This window comes from Caloenas nicobarica, chromosome 13 (genome assembly GCF_036013445.1).
Source record: "Caloenas nicobarica isolate bCalNic1 chromosome 13, bCalNic1.hap1, whole genome shotgun sequence".
NCBI lineage: Eukaryota > Metazoa > Chordata > Aves > Columbiformes > Columbidae > Caloenas > Caloenas nicobarica.
This window is the reverse complement of record NC_088257.1, coordinates 777,411-796,808: the sequence shown is the minus strand read 5'-3', so window position 1 is coordinate 796,808 and position 19,398 is coordinate 777,411. Positions and strand designations below refer to the sequence as shown.

The 19,398-nt window shown below is 51.6% G+C and overlaps 1 protein-coding gene across 1 annotated transcript in view; it reads left to right on the top strand.

Annotated features, from left to right (window-relative positions):
* The window catches only part of KCTD16 (potassium channel tetramerization domain containing 16), a 63,002-nt gene extending 44,658 nt beyond the window's left edge, over window positions 1-18,344 (top strand). The window contains exon 2 of the mRNA XM_065644259.1: window positions 17,893-18,344. Within this exon, the coding sequence (XP_065500331.1) occupies window positions 17,893-18,344 (452 nt within the window). The remainder of the gene's footprint in view (window positions 1-17,892) is intronic.
* Window positions 18,345-19,398: the final 1,054 nt, after the last annotated feature.

The following is a 19,398-nucleotide window of genomic DNA, read 5'->3' as shown; positions in this document are numbered from 1 at the left end:
CTTAGAGCGAGCAGACCGCGGGTGCGGGGAGCACTGCCTGCAAGGTTGCGTTTCTTCCCAATATTGAACTGAGCAAAGGACTCCATCTCTGTCCTCCAAAGAGAAAATGCATCCTTAGGTGTTTTAACTCCAGAGTATTTCTTGCTTCCAGACACGGGTCTGTGGCCGTTCCAGAGCCGTGTGCAGGTTCCAGCCCCGAGCAAACCCCGCGGGCAGCCTGTGTGCGCGGGTCCCTTCCCACCCGACCCAGCACAGGAGGTTTCTCCATCCTCACATCTGCTGAACTGCTCTTCAGCTGAACCGGAGGGTCACAGCTGAGGGAACGGCTTTAGTCAAGGTGGAGTTCTATACGTGCTTTTTGTTTTGCTGTCGCAAGCCACACGTGAAAGTCCCGATGGTGTTTATTCTCAGCCTACTTGTCAGATTAATGCTGTTGCATCTATGGCAAAAAAAAAAAAAAAAAAAAAGTTCCCTGTATGAGTGTATGAGTTAACAACTGACATTTCCAGGCACTAACAACAGGTGAAATAATTTACACAGTGACAGAAGTAAATATGTGGTGGGGGGAAAAAAAGTAAAACCACCCATAACATGCCTGTCTTATTCTGAGTCTTCCAGGCACATGTGGGAAGGTATGTTTTCCTCCGGTATAAAATGTTTAGAAAACATTGCTAGGTGTTTGCTGGAACTCCAGCTGCAAGAGCTCCTCTCTTGTGGCAGCCACAAGGCGGTACGTGGTGTCTGCTGAGATAGTTGCGTTGCCCATTTATCACTTCAGCCGAGCCGTTACATGTGTTTAATAGTTCAGAAAGCCTTTGTGTACGTGGGCATGGTGATCCCTCAGTCAGGATCAAAAGCTGAGGTCCATGATTTAATTAGAGAAACAAACCATAAGTGTTGCTCTCTGTGTAGCCACCCCCGGAGGAAATGCCTGTGTGGGGGTGACGGGAGACGCGCTTGGCCGGTGGGGAGGATGCTCAGAGCAGCACGGGAAGGGTCGCGGTGACCACCGAGAGCAGAAGAAAACAGCACCCACCGGCAGCTGAGGAGAAAGGTTTTGTGTAGGATCTTGGTTCTAGTTTGGTAAATTCCCTTTTTTCCTGGGGAGAAAAAAATCACTGAGGGAAACAACTGTGGGAGACCCTGGTGAAGGAGATGCCCCACGCTCTGTCGCGATGGTGGTGAGCCCGGCGGTTGTATATTGCCGGTTTGGCCGCGTTTCCTGCAGACGGAGGTTCCCTGGGCAGCAGCCGTGGGTCCCGTCGTGCAGACAGAGCAGTTGTGCCGCCCGTGAGCCGCTCCTGCTGCATCGCTGGCTCAGCTGCTGCCGCCGCCGGTACCGAGAGGAGGAATTCCTGAGCCAGCCTGGGAAGCCTGCCACACCAATCCGGATATTAACTCTGTGTGTGTATATATATATATATATTTTTTTTTTTCCCCTCAAGATTTCTTCAGGCTCAGCCTGCCTTCCCAATCTGCCTTGTTAGCTTTTGGACAGCTGTGAGCTGTGATGACTTGTAAAGGAATAAACTGTGTGTAAGGCGCAGAGTAGAGCAGTGCAGCAGTACCAAGCACAGCTCTGTGCCGCAGCTGCTGTGCTCCTTTGCAGACCTTTCCTGTCAGAAGAAACACATTATTTCCAGAGGGATTAAGATCAGGTCTTTACATAGCTGAGAGCTTTCTTACATTTTCAACATTTCTTCTAGGTCAGTGGACAGTTAGACCCATTTTTCCATGTTTTATGCATTTCCACGCTATAGTGTGTAGAAGAGTGCTGCCTTTAATGTTTTGAATACATCCGTAATGCTCTGAGATTTCCTGTGAATGTGTTTGTTCATCCACAGAGGTACTGGGCTCATAATCATTGAGATTTTCTGTGTTCTTATGCAGAAGTTATATGGAATTTAATAATGCTGATGCTGGTAGTCTCTATAAATGACACGAAAGCCCTGCAGAGTTTAAGAATCACTGAAATCTCTAAAGACTTTTTGCATCCTCCTGTAGAAATATATGGAAGAGAATATCTAATAATCTGTTAGATTTGACAGGGGGAAAAAACTGAAAGTATTTTCTTTTTCTATAAAGGCAGGGCAGAGCGGTATATTAGTTAATCAGAACCGGTTTAGTTTCCCCAAACTGATCCAGCCCAATGTGCGAACCTCAAAAAAAATCAAATTATCCTTGAGACCCGTTACAGAAAAACCTGCCAGAACCTGGTAGAAAAGCCTCTCCGCAGGCTATGTACACAGCTGCCGGTGTGGGGTACCAGGCGGCGTCACGGCCCCAGGTTTGTCGGAGGCTCCCGTGGCCGTCCCAATGCTCATCCCACCCGCCTCTGTGCCCGTCCGCCCCTCGCTTCCCCGGAAGAGATGTCTGTGGTTCGGGCTGTTCCAGCTCATCCCCTCCATCACCTCGGCACGAGGCTGCCTTTGGTTTAGTTTTCCATCTCTAAATGTCACTCGCTCCAGATTTCACTTGGGTTTCCTCCCACGGAGCAGGTTCACAAATGTTACTGATGCATTTTCTGGAACGACTGGTCTGAAGGCGGCGTCCCCTCCCGCGCGGCGCCGTCCTTCACGTCAGGAGTGATGGGGCAGGTCGGGCTTTGCTTGGCTTCTGCTTTTATTTTTTTATACATTGCAAAAATAGCAATAGTCGGGTATTTCATTCATGCGAAGGAGAGCTGGAGTGACCTACATAGCCCTGCCCTGCGATGGGCGACCAGCCCGGCCGCTGTCCCTGCACAGCTCCCTGCGCTCCCCTCCGGAAAAGCCGCGAGCTCAGAGGATTGCCCAGGCATGGGTAACTTAATTGGTCTTGGAGCTGGTGCTAAAAAGGTTTGGAAGAAACCGCTGCATTTTTTTGAAGCGGTATCTGGAGGGTCGCCCGCTGCATGCCATTATTTGATGCGAAAGTGCTTTGCTCTAGATGCTAAAGCTGATAAACCAAACCATTCATTTCTTAAAGTTCAAATTCGCCACTTAGAGGATAGAAAATAAACCAAGCTAAGCCACAGCAACATTAAACAGCAAGATACAGGATTTGAGGCAAAGCCCACTGTGGCTGTGAATGTTTCTCTCACATAAACCAAATTTATCTCTATAGAGCAGAAGGCTATTTTATGAGGTTCAGACAGGGAAAAAAAAATTGAAACTTCCAGAGAGAGAGTGTCTCATAGCTCATAAAACCAGGGATCTGCCGCTGTGGAAGGGACTGCCTGGCGCTCCCCGCGATGCAGCAGCCCCGGTGCAGGGTCCGGTGCCGCCCATGTCCCGCGGGTTCGTTCTCGCCCCCGCGCTCCGGCAGCTGCTGCCTCGGTCCTGCTCTCCATAACGATCAACCCCAGCCCTGCAGCGCTGCTCCCTCTGCCCGCAGCCCCTCGCTTTCCCATTTGCTTTGCAGCCGCAGCATTTACCTCCATGCAGCTCATCTGTGTTGGTGCACAGAGGGGTCGGGCAGTAATTGTTTCCAATAAGCAACTTTTTCGGTTGGATCTCTCAGTCAGAGAACCGTTTCTGGCTGCTTAGCTGGTCCTGTACCCTCTCACTGCTGCCTGGGCCAGGTGCACAAGCCATGGTTCATCTCACTCCATAATAACAACATCCATCACGTCCCTGTTCACAGTCCGGAAAGCAGCTGTTCCGCTCGGCTCTGCCAGCGCCATCCGGGCCCGGGGGGAACGCGAGCAAACGGGCTAAACTAGGCAGAAAAGAAGCGCCGCTGATGAAGCCGTCGCAGGCTGACAGCTCCGTGCTGCTCCTGCCGCCGGCCCCAGCGCCGTGCGGGCGGCGCTCGGGGTCCCGCAGACCCGCAGGAACCAGCGTTCAAGAGCTGGATTCCTCCATCCCCGGCTCTTGCTCCGCGTCCAGCGCGGGCGCTGGGTCTGGCTGGCGGGTGTGCTGGGCGAGGGGGCCCTGGAGCCCCCGCCATGGGACGGGAGGCGGCAGGAGCCAGCGCTGCCCCCCTCCCCGGCCGCTGCTCCGCCAGGCTGGCTCTGCACCCGTACTAACCAACCCTTAGTAACCCGGGCTGTAAATTCAGAGAATCTCCCCCCACCGCCTTTTTTGACCAAGTCATTTCAGTTGTGACTTCTAACAGCTCACTGGCGGTTGTTACAACTTAATTATTAATTTATAGCATCATAAACCCCCATGCTGCGCATGGGTAAAGTGAAGGAAAAGGACTAGTAAAGAAAAGAGACAAGAAGTCGGTAACACCAAGGAAAAGGAAAACTGGACAGCAGAGTCCAGGGGGAGACCTGACCAAGGAGCCTCCATTAACAGTTTCTGGAAAGGGTGACTTTTGGGAACAGCACTGGAGTAGAGACAAAGAGGCAATAGAAGGATACTGCAAGAATAGCAAATCACTGGATACTGAGAGTAAAAGATGAGAGAGAAGAAACTGGAGCAAGAGAGAAACTGCAAGAACACAAGAAAGGAGAGGTGGGAGGGGGCGGATTTATCCGTGTGATGATGACGAGTGTCATTGTCCACAGAAGCCTCTGGCAGGATCTGAGGAGATATACATTTGGACGTAGTGTATATTTGTATATGAGGGCCAGGTGGAAAATAAAAGGGAAAAGGAACAATTTCTTCCCCCAAGGGCTGTGGGGCATTGGAACAGGCTGCCCAGGGCAGTGCTGGAGTCACCATCCCTGGAGGGGTTGGACTCCGTGATCTGGAGGGTCTCTTCCCACCAAAATGATTCTATGGTTCTGTGAAATAAGGTGAGAAAGGTTTAACTTGGGTCTTATAAAAGGAGAGCTGAGTTTGCTCCAACTATAAGCATAATAAAATGCGATGAAAAGACAGCAGAGCTGTAGATTGATTTAAAAAAATATCTTACTGGTTGGCTGAAACCAGCACTGTTAGCAGAAACTCCTCATTTAAGAATTAGTTATCTTTTTGCCTGGGGATTTTTCTACTTGACATCATGAAATAGCTTGTCAAGCTGGTGCGTGTCTGAGTGTGGATGTTGAATGAGAGACTTGCTGTCTTTGAGCACGCTGGTCTTAATCGTGAATGCCTCTTGCCTGCGAGAGTTATATCCCTGTTGGATTTGCCTGCTCCACCAGCTTTTGCAGTAAGCATCCAGCCTGTTGCTGAAAGCTGTACAGTTATTTAGGTCATTTGATTTTTGTCAAAAGAACTCTGTCAGTATTTGGGGGCCTTTGTTGTGAAGCCAGTCAAGCTAAAGACAAGCCAAACCGCTCTCTTGCCCATTAAACTGATTCCAAATGGTGCTTCCTTTCCCCGTGAGCACACTTCTTAATTGTTTGTAAAAAAAAAAAAAAAAAAAAGTGACAGCAGATGCAAAGGTGGTGGCTTTGGCCAGGCTGCTGGTGCCCTCCTTGGTGGCTCTCGGTGTCAGCTCTGGAGCTTTGTGCGCTTGCAGGTGCATCTCTCCTGCCACCATCGTTAAACCAGAGCATCTCCCAGCTCCTGCGCTTTCCTTCATCTTCATATTTGGAAATCACTAATGGGTTAATAACACATTTGTAGCCTATGGCAGTCACCCAGATGTGTGCCTTTCTCGTGCTGGGCTGGGACATGGGAGGAAGCCTGGGCCTCTGTGGGGTGATGGGCACGTGCCCCCCCCTCTGCCTGCATCCCTGCATCTCTGCTTCCCTGCATCTCTGCTTCCCTGCCTCCCTGCATCCCTGCCTCCCTGCATCCCTGCCTCCCTGCATCCCTGCCTCCCTGCATCCCTGCATCTCTGCATCCCTGCCTCCCTGCATCCCTGCATCTCTGCATCCCTGCCTCCCTGCATCCCTGCCTCCCTGCATCCCTGCCTCCCTGCATCCCTGCATCTCTGCATCCCTGCCTCCCTGCATCCCTGCCACCCTGCATCCCTGCCTCCCTGCATCCCTGCATCTCTGCATCCCTGCATCTCTGCATCCCTGCATCTCTGCATCCCTGCCTCCCTGCATCCCTGCATCTTTGCATCCCTGCTGCAATGTCCCCATCCTCCTCCTCACCATGTCCTGCATGGCAGCAGCTCCGGAAGCTGTTGGGTTCTGCACAAGTGATGCCATTGCCAACCTGGTGATTTAGCTGTGTTTTATGTTTGCCTTTTTTCTGCCTGTGAAACCAGATTTTCCAATCCCTCTCCACAGTCTGTGACACCCCTTTGTCCAACCCAGGCCCATACTGTGCCTTCTGCCTTTCACACTGTTTCACCATTGTTGCTTGGATTTAAGATGCCTTGTTTTTTGAAGACTTTAGTTTCAACAAATGAGGCGTCTGTGCTGTCTGCAAATCCAAGGAGTAAGCAAATGCATTTACTCAGTAATAACAGAGCTGCCATTTTGGAAAGTTTTAGAGGTGGAAACCAAACAAGAGACTGAGATTCCTTGGCTCAGTCCTTGTCTATTACATTTTTAAATCCACAGTGCCTCATTTTATTGTGCCTGCCAAAGAGGCAGAAGAAAATCGGGAATCAGGCTGCTGATACTCCTTTTCACTCTGTTTCCTGAGATTTCTTTGCACCAATGTCATTTGTGATAGGGGTAAAGGGGGACATACAATTATTCTCCATTATGTTTGCAGTAATGACAAGTCTTAAAATAGCTCTCAATTAGCAATTGATTGCAGTTAATTGGAACAACATAGGCTGACATGATATCCTCATATCTCCAGAGCATTTTTGAGTTCATGAGTTCTAATTTTCAAAAATTCAAAAATCGTGGCTCCCATATTACCATAACCATCTGTTTGCAATTTATAACATGTATCTTCATGAAGCAGGAGCGATACATGCTTTGGCTTTGCTAATTAAAACAGGTGCCCAAAACAGGGCTTGAGTTCGCACGTAAGCTGGTTTTTTACATTTATGTATGCAAATGTGTATTTATGTGTGTATCTCAAGGTCTCTCGTACCAGCTCAGCACCGTGTCAGTCACGGGTCCAGGCGCTCGGTGCTGGGGGTGGTGCAGCCGCGCTGGGGAAACTGCCCCCGATTGCATTTAGGCATGAACGCTCTGTTGACACTCATCTAATTCTGCATTCCTTTGCTTTAGCTGCTGAGGAGTCTGCAGGGATGCTCATGTGGGCAACGCTAAAATTAGGGCACTGGGAGGCTATGTGTTTTCTGATTATTCAGATTAATTTGGTGCTGCCTGGGCTTTAATTAATGGGTGTTTGGAATTTCTTTCTCAATAAGCATCAGGAATTCATCAGTGCAGCCCAGCTGTGGGGTTCCGGCTGGACGCGCCGCGCGGCGGCCGCGGCTCCCGGCAGGTGCGCGCTGCCCTGGCGGCTGCCGGGTCGGGGGCGCCGGGCACGGCTCCGGCACTGGGACCGCGGGCTACCCCGGGGCAGGGACAGCCCTTCTCCTTCCAGCAAACTTCACTTTCACGCTCTTGAGCGTAACTTTAAAGTAAGAGAAGGTAAAAGGAAAGGTCGTATTAAGATAAGGTATTAATACAGCAACAATAAATAAGATACAGAAGATTCTGAAGTTTGAGGGGGCAAGGCTGGACTTGAAGAAGATGCAGGTACTGGCAGCTATTAATCCTCTGTGCACCAAAATTTAACAAGCTAGAGGTGTCTGACAGAAGGAGCAAACACTAATGGCACGAGAAGACTTCTGCATCAGTTATTCATATTGATGTAATTTTCCCAGAGGAAAATACACGTAAATGCCACAGTCCTGATGGTCAAATATTGTTTCCAATGACAGTATTTGGACGAGGGAGTGCAAAGCAAGGAAGCCAGCAGCACTGAATTACTGCTCGAATTACTTCTGCTTCTGTTGGAGGTACCGAACAGTCAGACCTCCTCAGCTCTTTGTACACACCAGGCCATCCATTTTACTTTTCTTCCTCAGGCTAAATGCTTGCTAAACTGTGAATGAAAAATACAGGTGAGAATTAAAGAGTATTGCTCAGCTGTGCTCTCGCTTTGGTCCGGGCAAAGATTTGACTTAGTGGGTGAGAACTAAGAGGTGGAGAGGCAGGTAAATGTGGGTCGCGTGAGCCCCAATGATTCTACAGCACTACCAGGGGACCATAGAAGTGGGTTTGCTCTGATAAAAAGGCTTTTGTTCTGAAGTGCAAGGAGGAGCCTGTATGACTTGGGGTGCATCACAACTTCCAGAAGCCGCCTGCCAAGGCCAGTGACCGCGGCTGACCCATTTCTCTAAATGCTTTTTGTTTTTACCATACTGCTGCTCCCACTTTGTGCTTCTCTTTCCACTCAGAATTTTAACTTCATCACGTGCTACTTTGGGAAAGATCCTTATACAAATATTTTGGCTCTTTTAGTATGCCTTCTGGTATTTTAACACCAGGTCTTATATTTTCTCCGTCATTTGGGGAACTTATTTTTATTTTCAAACAAATTTGATACTCATAAAGAAGTTCATTTCCAGAATTGAGTGTTTTAGGAAAGATCACAGGAGGGCTGATAAAATGATGAAGTACTGGGAGACACCCGATGAAAGTGTATGGACTGGCCATGGACTGGCTGAAATTCTCTGGCATAAATTCTAGATGGAGAGACCATGAGCCAACATTTCTGTTTTTTACACTGGGTTGGTAAGTTCAAAAGATTTTAATGGAAGAAACATTAAAGCAGAACATGTAAGTTAGTAGAGCAGACTAGGGAGGAAGCAGGTATCTGCAGAGAACAGCTCGAGTCCTGGCCGCACAGCACCCGGGCGTCCGCATAACCTGGAATCATCTCAACAACCCCCGGCCACTGACCTGCCCCTTTGCCGTGTCTTGGAACATACGGGAGACTTCAAACCAGTAACGCCACTACCAGGTCCTTCCCTGGTTTCATTTGCTTACTGAAATTTTACTCAAGATACTTGATCCTAAATGCAAATAAACCCACCGCATGTCCGTCCTGCTGCCAGCGCTGGTCCCAGAGCCAATTACTTGCATGGCATTTGTCATTGTTCCTCAGCTTTACCTTGGTAATTTTATTTAGACAGGGGCATTTTCTGCTGATAAATCTAGCTCGATTACCAAGTCAGAATGTATTTATTAAAACACCAATTAGACCTTGGTCTCTCATCAATCACAACACCTTTAATTCATGCATGGATGCAAAACCCGTTTGAGGTGTTGTGCATGCGTGAATGAGTGATCTAAATCAAATTGTCACTTTACCAGCACTACCTTATCTCCAGACCTAGAGGCAATCCATGTTTTATTTATCATATGAACCATGGGTGATTTTTTTAAAAGCTTCAACATGTTGGTTTTTTGATGTTGAAAGGTGAATATTTGCTTCACAAGGATGGAAACAAAGGTGAGCGTGGGGGTGAGGGCAGCGGCCCCTGGAGCCCTCAGGTGACAGGACCCCCGTGGGATGGAGGGGACAGGGACCTGGCCAAGGTGACACTGGGGCCACCCTGTGTCCCAGCTGGGCAGGGTTGGTGATTACTGCTCAAACGGGGATCAGCTGCTGCCGTTACCCCCGGCAGAGGAGATAGAAGTGGGGAGAAGAGCGAAAACTGAGAACAGGTGAGAGGCCGAGGTCATGGGGAAAAGGAAAAGTGATGTGCAATGGAAATAAAAGAACAAAACCAGCAACAAAGCCCTAAAGCAGAAGCAGCAATGAGAAGAATAAAAGGTGGAAGGACAACGGAGACAGACAAGTTTGGATTGAAACCAGTGGGACAGGAAAATGGCTCAAATGAGGACGGTCACAGCCAGAAAGGCTGGTGCAGCCCACACGCGAGGGTAGCGAACAGATGTGGAAAATACCCCCCTCCCGTGGGACATCCGGGCAGGGCTGGTGGCCCGCGTCTCTGCTGCCCGGTCAAGTTCCCTCCTGCTTTGCGGACTATTGTGTTGCCGTCTCCGCATCTGCAACAAACCTGCCATGCGATGTTTTGTAAGACAGGTTCAACCATCCCTCCTCCCCTGGAAAAAAGAAGGGTAAACCAAACCCACCAAAAACCCCAGTCCTCCTCCCCAAGCCTCAGGAAAAAGGGCTGTGAAAACTCTAGAAGCTGAATAAAAGGAGTAGAATTCTGAGAGCAATGAAGAGCAGTGAGCTGCTCTGGCTGTGAGGTCAGAGCTGCCTGGGGACGCGGTCTCCAGCCCATCCGGTGTCCTCACACACAGGCGTGAACTTTCATTCCAAATTCAGTAGGAAAAAAAATGTGTAGAATCGTAATTTGTAACATTCGGTCTGAAATATCACAACATTGCATTTTTAAAGTCTGAAACATTTGAACAGAAAATTAACTATATATAGTTTGATATTAAAGTTAATGTGAAACGGGTGTAATACGGATGTCAAAATGAAGGGGGATGTTGAAGTGATCCAGCTGAGCACTTCCCCAGTGCAAATGTCATCAAAATCACTGTGCTCTTTTAGAATGTATCAGTTTCAAGGCAGCAGCATTTATTAGTGAAAAATTGACTAAGTCTCCCTGTCTCCCGGGATCGGTCAGGTCTCACACACTGCAGCTCCCTCTGCGTTTCCAGGTGGCTCAGAGAACAAGGGTGAGGATTCTCCCCAGTGAGCAGCTGGATAATTTGTCGGTGGGATTGACTCTGGGAGCGGCTGGAGCTGGTGCCAGTCCCAGCAGTGGGTGCAGCTATGTGTAAATCAGCGCTTGGCTGGAAGTTAATTATGGACAGCATTTAAATGTGAATAGGATTCAGTTTTCTGGTAGCCTTTTCTTGATGCACAAACGTACTTCTCAAAACCCCCGCAGCTGGGGAGGGGGAGATGCCCCAGCCTGGTGCAGCAGTGGGGTTGGGGCAGTTTTAGGTGCCTCAGGGTGCTGGTGCGACCGCCCCGCAGCCAGAGCATCGCTGCTGCCGAGGGAGGGGGGAGCGCTGCCCCCCGAAACCCGGGGCTGGCTGTTCCTGCCCCTCGAAACCCGGGGCTGGCTGTTCCTGCCCCCCAAAACCCGGGGCTGGCTGTTCCTGCCCCCCGAAACCTGGGGCTGGCTGTTCCTGCCCCCCAAAACCCCGGGGCTGGCTGTTCCTGCCCCTCGAAACCCGGGGCTGGCTGTTCCTGCCCCCCAAAACCTGGGACTGGCTGTTCCTGCCCCCCGAAACCTGGGGCTGGCTGTTCCTGCCCCCCGAAACCCGGGGCTGGCTGTTCCTGCCCCCCAAAACCCGGGGCTGGCTGTTCCTGCCCCCCAAAACCTGGGACTGGCTGTTCCTGCCCCTTGAAACCTGGGGCTGGCTGTTCCTGCCCCTTGAAACCTGGGGCTGGCTGTTCCTGCCCCCCGAAACCCGGGGCTGGCTGTTCCTGCCCCCTGAAACCCGGGGCTGGCTGTTCCTGCCCCTCGAAACCCGGGACTGGCTGTTCCTGCCCCCCAAAACCCGGGGCTGGCTGCTCCTGCCCACCCCAGCCTGAGCACTGCAAAACGCAAACACCATCCTGTCTGAGATGGACTGAATGCTGGCCAGGGTTAGGCTCTGTGTGCTGTTTCTTTTGTGGTTTATATCAGAACTTCTCTGTCCTCCCCAGTTTCCTGCACACCCGCCGTCCCCCTTGGCGGGATTTCCCGTTCCCTTTTTGCAGCGCGTTTGTTGTCAAAGAGGGAGAGGAGAAAACTGGATGGCTGATGGTTTGTGTGTCAATTATACATCAGAGGCTTTGCTGCTTCTTCAGAAGCTTCTAATAGTAATAATTATAATTAGGGCACTGGGAGAGCAATGTGCTGAGATCAGGGAGAAACGCAGGAAAGCCAGGCCAGAATTAATTAGCCCCTTTTATCCAAGAATCTCAAAGCATTTAGACATTAATTAATGAATTCGGCGGTTAAATCAGCGTGATGTTGGGTTTTCCGCTGGGTTGGTGGCCGCTCTCAGGGCTCAGCGCCTGTCCTCACCCGGCCGTGGGTCCTGTGTGGGTTGGTGCTGCTGCACATCCCGTCCTCTCGCTGCAAAATGCAGAGAAATGTTTCTTTTTTCTTCTCCTGTCAGCTCTGTCTGTCACCCTGACAGCACCCAAAACTGGGATGAGGAGACCCGGCCCCCCGCAGCAACGCAATGGGGCAGGTTTGTGCTGCTGGAACTGTGCAAATCCCCAGGCGATGCTCGACGTGGCTTCCCATGGGGACTCGGGGCTCTCTGCTGACCCAAGCTCAGTGACATCTCCCACCTGCGGGGCTTAAATTGGCCCTGGGACTCCAGCAAAAATGTTTATTGCGTGACAAAACGGTGCCTGGCGTGGGATGAATGACTTGCCTTAGCTCTTCTTTTTAATGGCTGTGGTAGTTCTTGGGTTTTAATTGATTTCCGTTCGGTTTGCAGCCATTGCTTTTAGTTAGCAGCAATCTGCGTTTTTTCAGTAGCACTTCATTGATTTCCTTTTACACACGGTCGCTGCACAGCACGTACCGGTGGTCCTGAGCTGGGAAAGCTGGTGTAGCCTGAGCCTAAGCCTGTAGCACAGGCTGAGCTCACCAGGAGGGTTTGCAGTTTAGATGCTGCTTTTGCCGTGGTCATAGTTCTTGCTGTTGAAAACTTGTATCCAGCAAAATAATGTGTAGTGCGTGTGCATGGAAGGTGTGAGCTGCACTGCTCTGCTCGTTTCATTGCAGTGCAATACAGAACCATTTGCTGATGCAACCTGAGATTTGGCAGCAGCTTCTAATTACGCCCAGATCTGGAGGGTTTTACATGTAGGTGACACATGGCACAGCCATAAATCAGTAGTTGTTTTCCCTCTCTTTGATGTCAACTAACTGATGTAACACAGAGAGTAATTTAGTTACTTAAAATGATAAAAGTAGATCTTGGATGACGTGCCTAGAATGTCCAGCTTCCTTTCCTTGTTAGAATTTTGTTGCATTTCCTTACCCCATACCCTCTGAAACTCCATGGGCACAATGACCATATCCTTCCCTGAGTTCACGTAGCTGGTGAATTCCTGTGACTGATAGGTGCCTTTAGACCGAGGCTTTTAAGCGTGTTTTGTTGAGTCTGTGTCTGGCCAGCCCGGCAGCCCTGGCTCCGGCCGGGGACAGGAGCCGCTTGCTGAGCCGGTGGCTGGAGCCGTCGGTCAGAGCCGGGGGAGCAGATGTTCCCACAGCCCGGCCCGGCTCAGGCAAAATTAGGCAAAGGGAGCTTGCGAAGCAGTAAACTAGACAGCAATGCCTGTGCTTTTTGTTGTGCACCTGCCACAAAGCAGAGCTCAGCTTGCTTGACTTGAGATCAGATCATTTTACAGTACTGTTTTAACTAACAGAGCCAGCTTCCTAGCATGGTAATTGCTTTGATCCTGGTTGGCACAGATGTATTTTTCATGTATTATTGTGTAATACCGGAACCCTTTTTTTCCTTCCTCTTGTATCTGAAGATAGCCTAATGAAACTTATTTTTTCCCCTACTTCATTAAATGCTAAAGGGCAATTCAGTTTTCTCCGTAGCTTTCCCTCTCTCTTTAGATTTTCTTAAATGTACTGCTCTGGCTAGCCTGGTATGTTTTATTTGTAGTTATTATATCCAGGTCTTTTCAGCATAAAACTTAAGCTCATTTTGTAGCTAAAAGTGCAGGTGCCCATCTGGCAATGGCCACTGGGGCTCTGGCTGTGTGGGGCTGGGCTGGAGGGTTGGGCAGGTTGGGGCCGGACTGGATGGGTTTGGAGAGCATGTTCCGTTTAAAGGTGTCAAAAATGCATTTATCACAAAAAAGTCTGTCCACCTTTGCCCCTTTTCCTGCGGAGAGGAGCAGTTGGTCTGGTTGCAGCTCTCCCAGCTGCCGCAGCAGCTGCTCCCGGGGCGTTTGGAGATCTCTGCTGCATCCCCACAGGGATGCTCGGGTACCCAGCGCATCGCTGCTGGACACCGGCGCAGCCGCGCTCCCAGTGAGCCAGCCCAGCCCCGCTCACTGAGTGCTGCTCTCCAAACCCCGTGGCTGTTCCCAGCACCCACGTCTTGCCTGGTTTTGGCTGTTCTGCTTCATGAATAGATGAATTTCTGCCTCCCAGCTCACCCGCGATATGCCCATCATTGGTGAATATTCATTAACTGAAATTAGCATCTATTAGGTCTTAATTAACTTCTAAAAGGCTTGTTGCGTGGTAATGAAGTAGATACTCTAGATGTGCCTGATGGCAGCCGGTGGGTCCCGTGGCCCCACAGCCATCCCCAAGCAGGGTCGGGTCCCTCTGACTGGGGCACAGGGCGCTGGACCCTTCTGCATCCCCATCACTGGGACATCCCAGCCATGAGGAGCCGTCTGTGGCTGCAGCGTGTGCTGAGCAGCAGCTCGGAGCCGCAGAGTTTCATCAGGTGACGGCGGCACTGTCCTGCACCGCTGCGGTGGGCTGATGGGCAGTGTCTGATACTCAGTGTCTGATGTTCTGTCCCATGTCCGGTGTCCAGGCTGGTGGACACTTCAGGCACCTGTTGGAGCTTTGTTCCGTGGCTGGGCGAGTGCAGCCCTTTGATTTTGGGTTTCATGGGCTGTCCTGCTGCTGTGGGGTGCAGAGGGGCTTTAGCTGAAAGTCTCTATGAATTTGGTTATTTATTAGGGAGGCACCAAGCCCTGCCATGCCAAGGGCCAGTGGTAGGAGAAGAATGTATCATACACTGATGGGAACTGGCCTGGGCAGTGGCCTTTTCCCTCTCGAATCCATTCTCATGGCTTTTGAGCCTTAATTTGGTTCAGCACAGGGTGGGAAGCAGTGAAAGCAGCAGGAGCACATCATCCCAGCACGGGAGTGGGGGAGCATCCCCGTGCTGCCGCTGGGACCTGTGACGGGGAGGGAGCCCCGTGTCCAGAGGAGGGAAAACACGTCATGGGAGATCTGGTGGCAGCAGCGGTGCTGGTGAGGAGCTGGTGGCGGCAGTGGTGCTGGTGAGGTGCTGGTGGCAGCAGTGGTGCTGGTGAGGAGCTGGTGGCAGCAGTGGTGCTGGTGAGGAGCCGGTGGTGGCATTGGTGCTGGTGAGGAGCTGGTGGTGTTGGTGAGGAGCCGGTGGTGGCAGTGGTGCTGGTGAGGAGCCGGTGGCGGCAGTGGTGCTGGTGAGGTGCTGGTGGCGGCAGTGGTGCTGGTGAGGTGCTGGTGGCGGCAGTGGTGCTGGTGAGGTGCTGGTGGCGGCAGTGGTGCTGGTGAGGAGCCGGTGGCGGCAGTGGTGCTGGTGAGGTGCTGGTGGCAGCAGCGGTGCTGGTGAGGTGCTGGTGGCAGCATTGGTGCTGGTGAGGAGCTGGTGGCGGCAGTGGTGCTGGTGAGGTGCTGGTGGCGGCAGTGGTGCTGGTGAGGAGCTGGTGGCAGCAGCGGTGCTGGTGAGGTGCTGGTGGCGGCATTGGTGCTGGTGAGAAGCTGGTGGCGGCAGTGGTGCTGGTGAGGTGCTGGTGGCGGCAGTGGTGCTGGTGAGGTGCTGGTGGCGGCAGTGGTGCTGGTGAGGAGCCGGTGGTGGCAGTGGTGCTGGTGAGGAGCTGGTGGCAGCAGCGGTGCTGGTGAGGTGCTGGTGGCAGCATTGGTGCTGGTGAGGAGCTGGTGGCGGCAGTGGTGCTGGTGAGGAGCCGGTGGTGGCAGTGGTGCTGGTGAGGAGCTGGTGGCGGCAGTCGTGCTCATCAAGTGCATTTTCTGCATTAGCATTCACTGTTATCCTTAAATGCACACAAGCAGCAGGGGGGAAAATAACTAACTTTGCAGGTGAGAAAAGCAAAGTAATTGGAGGTGAGCGTGGGGAAACTCTGCAGAGCCGAGCGGGAGCCGCGGCGGGGGCTCTGCCCTCCCCAGCTCTGTGTTCCGTGGGGCCGGACAGAACCGCTCTCCCCGCTTCCCTTCCACCTGGTTCATTTCTGCCGCTCCAGCGCTGGAATCAGCGGTTCTGTATTGGGGAAGGGCAGAGGCTCTGGAGCTGTCCCGTCGGTCGCCGGGAGCACTCGGTACCTGCAACGCAGGGAAACCCTCACCGAGCTGGAACCCCAACTGCAACAGGGAGCTGCAAATCGATGCCGCTCATGGATGTGGTTTTCAGAAGCACATGTGATCAGGGTTTTACGAAGGCTCAGTAACGCCTTTGTCAAAGTCAAGCAAATTATAAAAAAATTCAATTTAGCCATTATTGACTTTTTTTCAGACAAGATACAGAACAGGTCTTGAAGCAAGTCTATGAATTAAATTTAGCCACGCAGCTCACAGACTGAAAGACTCCATCATTGACAGAGAAGTGGAAGAAAGAGATGAGGAGCGGCTTCCTGACTTTCGTTTTTCCATGTGTTTCTGTAAATTATATGGATTGTGTTCATAGTTGCGAAAAAGATGGAGAAATAGGAGAGCAGGGCAGCGACTATCAGCAGCTCAGCTTTTTAACAACTTGCTGCCCTGGGCTCACAAACCCCCATCTGCTCCCACAGCTTGGGGGTGCGAAGTTGGCAGCAACATTTTCCTTTTTTTTTGTTTTCCTTTCTTTGCCCCATTTTTTGGATGGGGACCTGTTTCTGGAGCGGTGGCAGCCGACGGTGACCTTGGACCCTGCTGGAGGAAGGGATTTCCCTTCGGCCTCGTCCCCTCTGCTGCAAACCCCCAGGCCGGTGCTGCAGCTCTGACCCGACCGTCCCCGGTCCCTTCTCCTGCCCCTGCTCTGCTGTCACAAGTGCCACCAGTGCCGGCTGTGACACTGGTACGGGGCCCCTGCTGTGACACTGGTACGGGGTCCCTGCTGTGACACTGGTATGGGGTGCCGGCTGTGACACTGGTATGGGGTCCCTGCTGTGACACTGGTACGGGGTGCTGGCTGTGACACTGGTATGGGGTCCCTGCTGTGACACTGGTATGGGGTCCCTGCTGTGACACTGGTACGGGGTGCCGGCTGTGACACTGGTACGGGGCCCCTGCTGTGACACTGGAATGGGGCGCCCGGCTTCTCCTTGGGGGTGAGACCAGGGGCTGTGTCACTGGTCCAAAGTTGCAAAACTAAATGATGCTTTTTCTGACCTGGGTAATGTTACCAATCTGCGTGAGATAGAAATGATAATTACATTTTAGTGGGAAGATGGTTGCTTCCAAATGACATTTAAATCCATGGTTATTGCAGTGGTTTGGTCAGGGAACAGTTGTTACCAATGCCAGCTCTTCCCCTTTGTCACGGATTGCTGCGTTTGGGCAGGTCTCCAACTGAAAAAGAAAAAATCAAGCCATGCACTACATGAATCAGGAAATACATGAAGCACTGTTCAGGGCTGCCATCACTGATGGGCCATGCAGATGAAGGGCTGTGTTCCCCAAAGCCTCTGTCTGTGCGTGGCCGCGCAGCAGCAGCCAGCACCACAGGGAGAGATGTCTGTGGAAATCAGGGTGCTGGAGCCGTCAGAAGTGGAAAAGACAATTTCCCGACCGCTCTTCCCTGGAGGCTGGGGAAGCCAGGAACCTTCTGATACCCAGTTCTGAATTGTATAGCAGGCTGTCTGTATCCTTCTCGTTGTGGGAGAAATGTTTCTTGACATAAAAGGACCCCAAATACAGATAAAACTTGGAGGAATGAATCAGGAATGTCAAAATCTGAAGCCCTCATTCTGTTCTTTCTCTGTTTTTCCTCTGGCAAAACTTCTGTGGACTTCATCAGGATTCTCTCACAAAGGAGAAAAAGCCCCGTGTGATCTGCTCGGTGTTCAGCCCTGGGTTGATGGGTGGGGGGAGCAGCAAATCATTAAGAGCCTGAAAAGCGATTAGGGCTCGTGGGGCGATGGGTGCTCGCTCTGGTTAAACCCCTGGCTGGGTCCTGGCGCGACTGTTTCTCACGGAGGAGCTCAGAAAACTTTCAGCCGAGCATTGGGTGTCCCTGGGCGATACGGATGAAGGGGCTTGGATGTTAATGGCAACCAGCCCCCTTGGGCCCCGGTGGGGGTTTGCTGACAGTTTCGGTGATGTTTAGGAAAGCTGGTGGGTCTCAGCCTGCTTTTGTTGCGGGGGGGTCCGGAGCTGTCGGTAACCCTGGGGCGCTCTCTGTTCCTCTTGCAGGCGAACCCTCCCGCTGGTCCTCGTCCCACTGCGACTGCTGCTGCAAGAACGGCAAAGGCGACAAGGAGGGGGAGAGCGGCACGTCCTGCAACGAGCTGTCGACGTCGAGCTGCGACAGCCAGTCGGAGGCCAGCTCCCCCCAGGAGACCGTCATCTGCGGCCCCGTCACCCGCCAGCCCCACATCCAGACCCTGGACCGCCCGCCCAAGAAGGGGCCGGTGCAGCTGCTGCAACAGTCCGAGATCCGCAGGAAGAGCGACCTGCTCCGGACCCTCACCGCCGGCTCCCGAGAGTCCAACTCCGGCAAGAAAAAAGCCGTGAAGGAGAAGCTCTCCATTGAGGAAGAGCTAGAAAAATGCATCCAGGATTTCCTCAAAATCAAAATCCCAGACAGGTTTCCAGAGAGGAAACATCCCTGGCAATCCGAACTGCTGCGCAAGTACCACCTATAGGTGCAGGGTGGGGGAAGCACAAGACCTTATTACCGTTAGGGCAAGATTCTAAGTGATACAAAGATAATTTCCAATGATATTTATTTCTTAGGTCACAAAAAAAAAAAAAAACTAGAACAAACCATCTCTATAGTACTGCCTAATTTGCCTATTTCACCTTAACATTTATAGTCATAGGGTAACGATATTTTTCCAGTCATGGAAGCACAATGAGAAACACTTTTGTTGTAAACTCCCAGTCTTACACAAGCGGAATCTCTAAGGGCACAGCCCGGGGACAGGAGCTGCTGGTGCCGGTGCCCAGGCGTTGGGAGGGACGTGCTCAGCGCAAAGAAACGAGCTCTGCCATGGCAGTTTACCTTAAGCATGTGTATATATATATGTGCATATATATATGTGTGTATATATATCTCTGTGAATATATATATGTATATATATATCAATATATATTGCTTAAAGATTTTCCGGCTCTCTCCTTATAACTGCACTTTCTCAGAAAAGAGCATTTTTTAGCAGTCTGTGGATGTTCTGTTTCTTCTTTGGGTCTTTGAGGGTTGAACAGTAGAAATCCCACCTCGCTGTCTCTCTTCCTCTCTCTTTTTTCCTCCTTCTCTGCGACACCGTAAATGCATTTCAGTGGAGACCGGGGAACAGTGTGTGGGTCTTTGTTGCTGTCAGCAAAATATTCCATTTGGTTTTGATGCTCTTGTTCCCTCTGTGTCCTCCCCATGCCTCTTGTCCTGTTTGTCGAGGCTCTGGCGGGTCGATCCCGGCTGGAGAGCCGTAGAATTCCCCGCGGAGGAGCGCGGTGGCCGCGCTGGGGACAGGGGCTGGTTCCGCAGACTTGCCGGGCGCGTGTGCCAGGAGCCTTTGGTGGGAGCTGGCAGGAGAGCAGGCGCTGGGTCCTGCCTGGAACAGAAGCAAACACAAGAAATTATCCATCTAACAAGCCAAATTTAGTGCTTTGCTGGCCGGGGATGGATTGCCAGGGGACGGGAGTGGCGCCGTTCCAGCCCCCTGTGTTTCCAGAGAAAATGCAGCTGCAGAGGAGGAA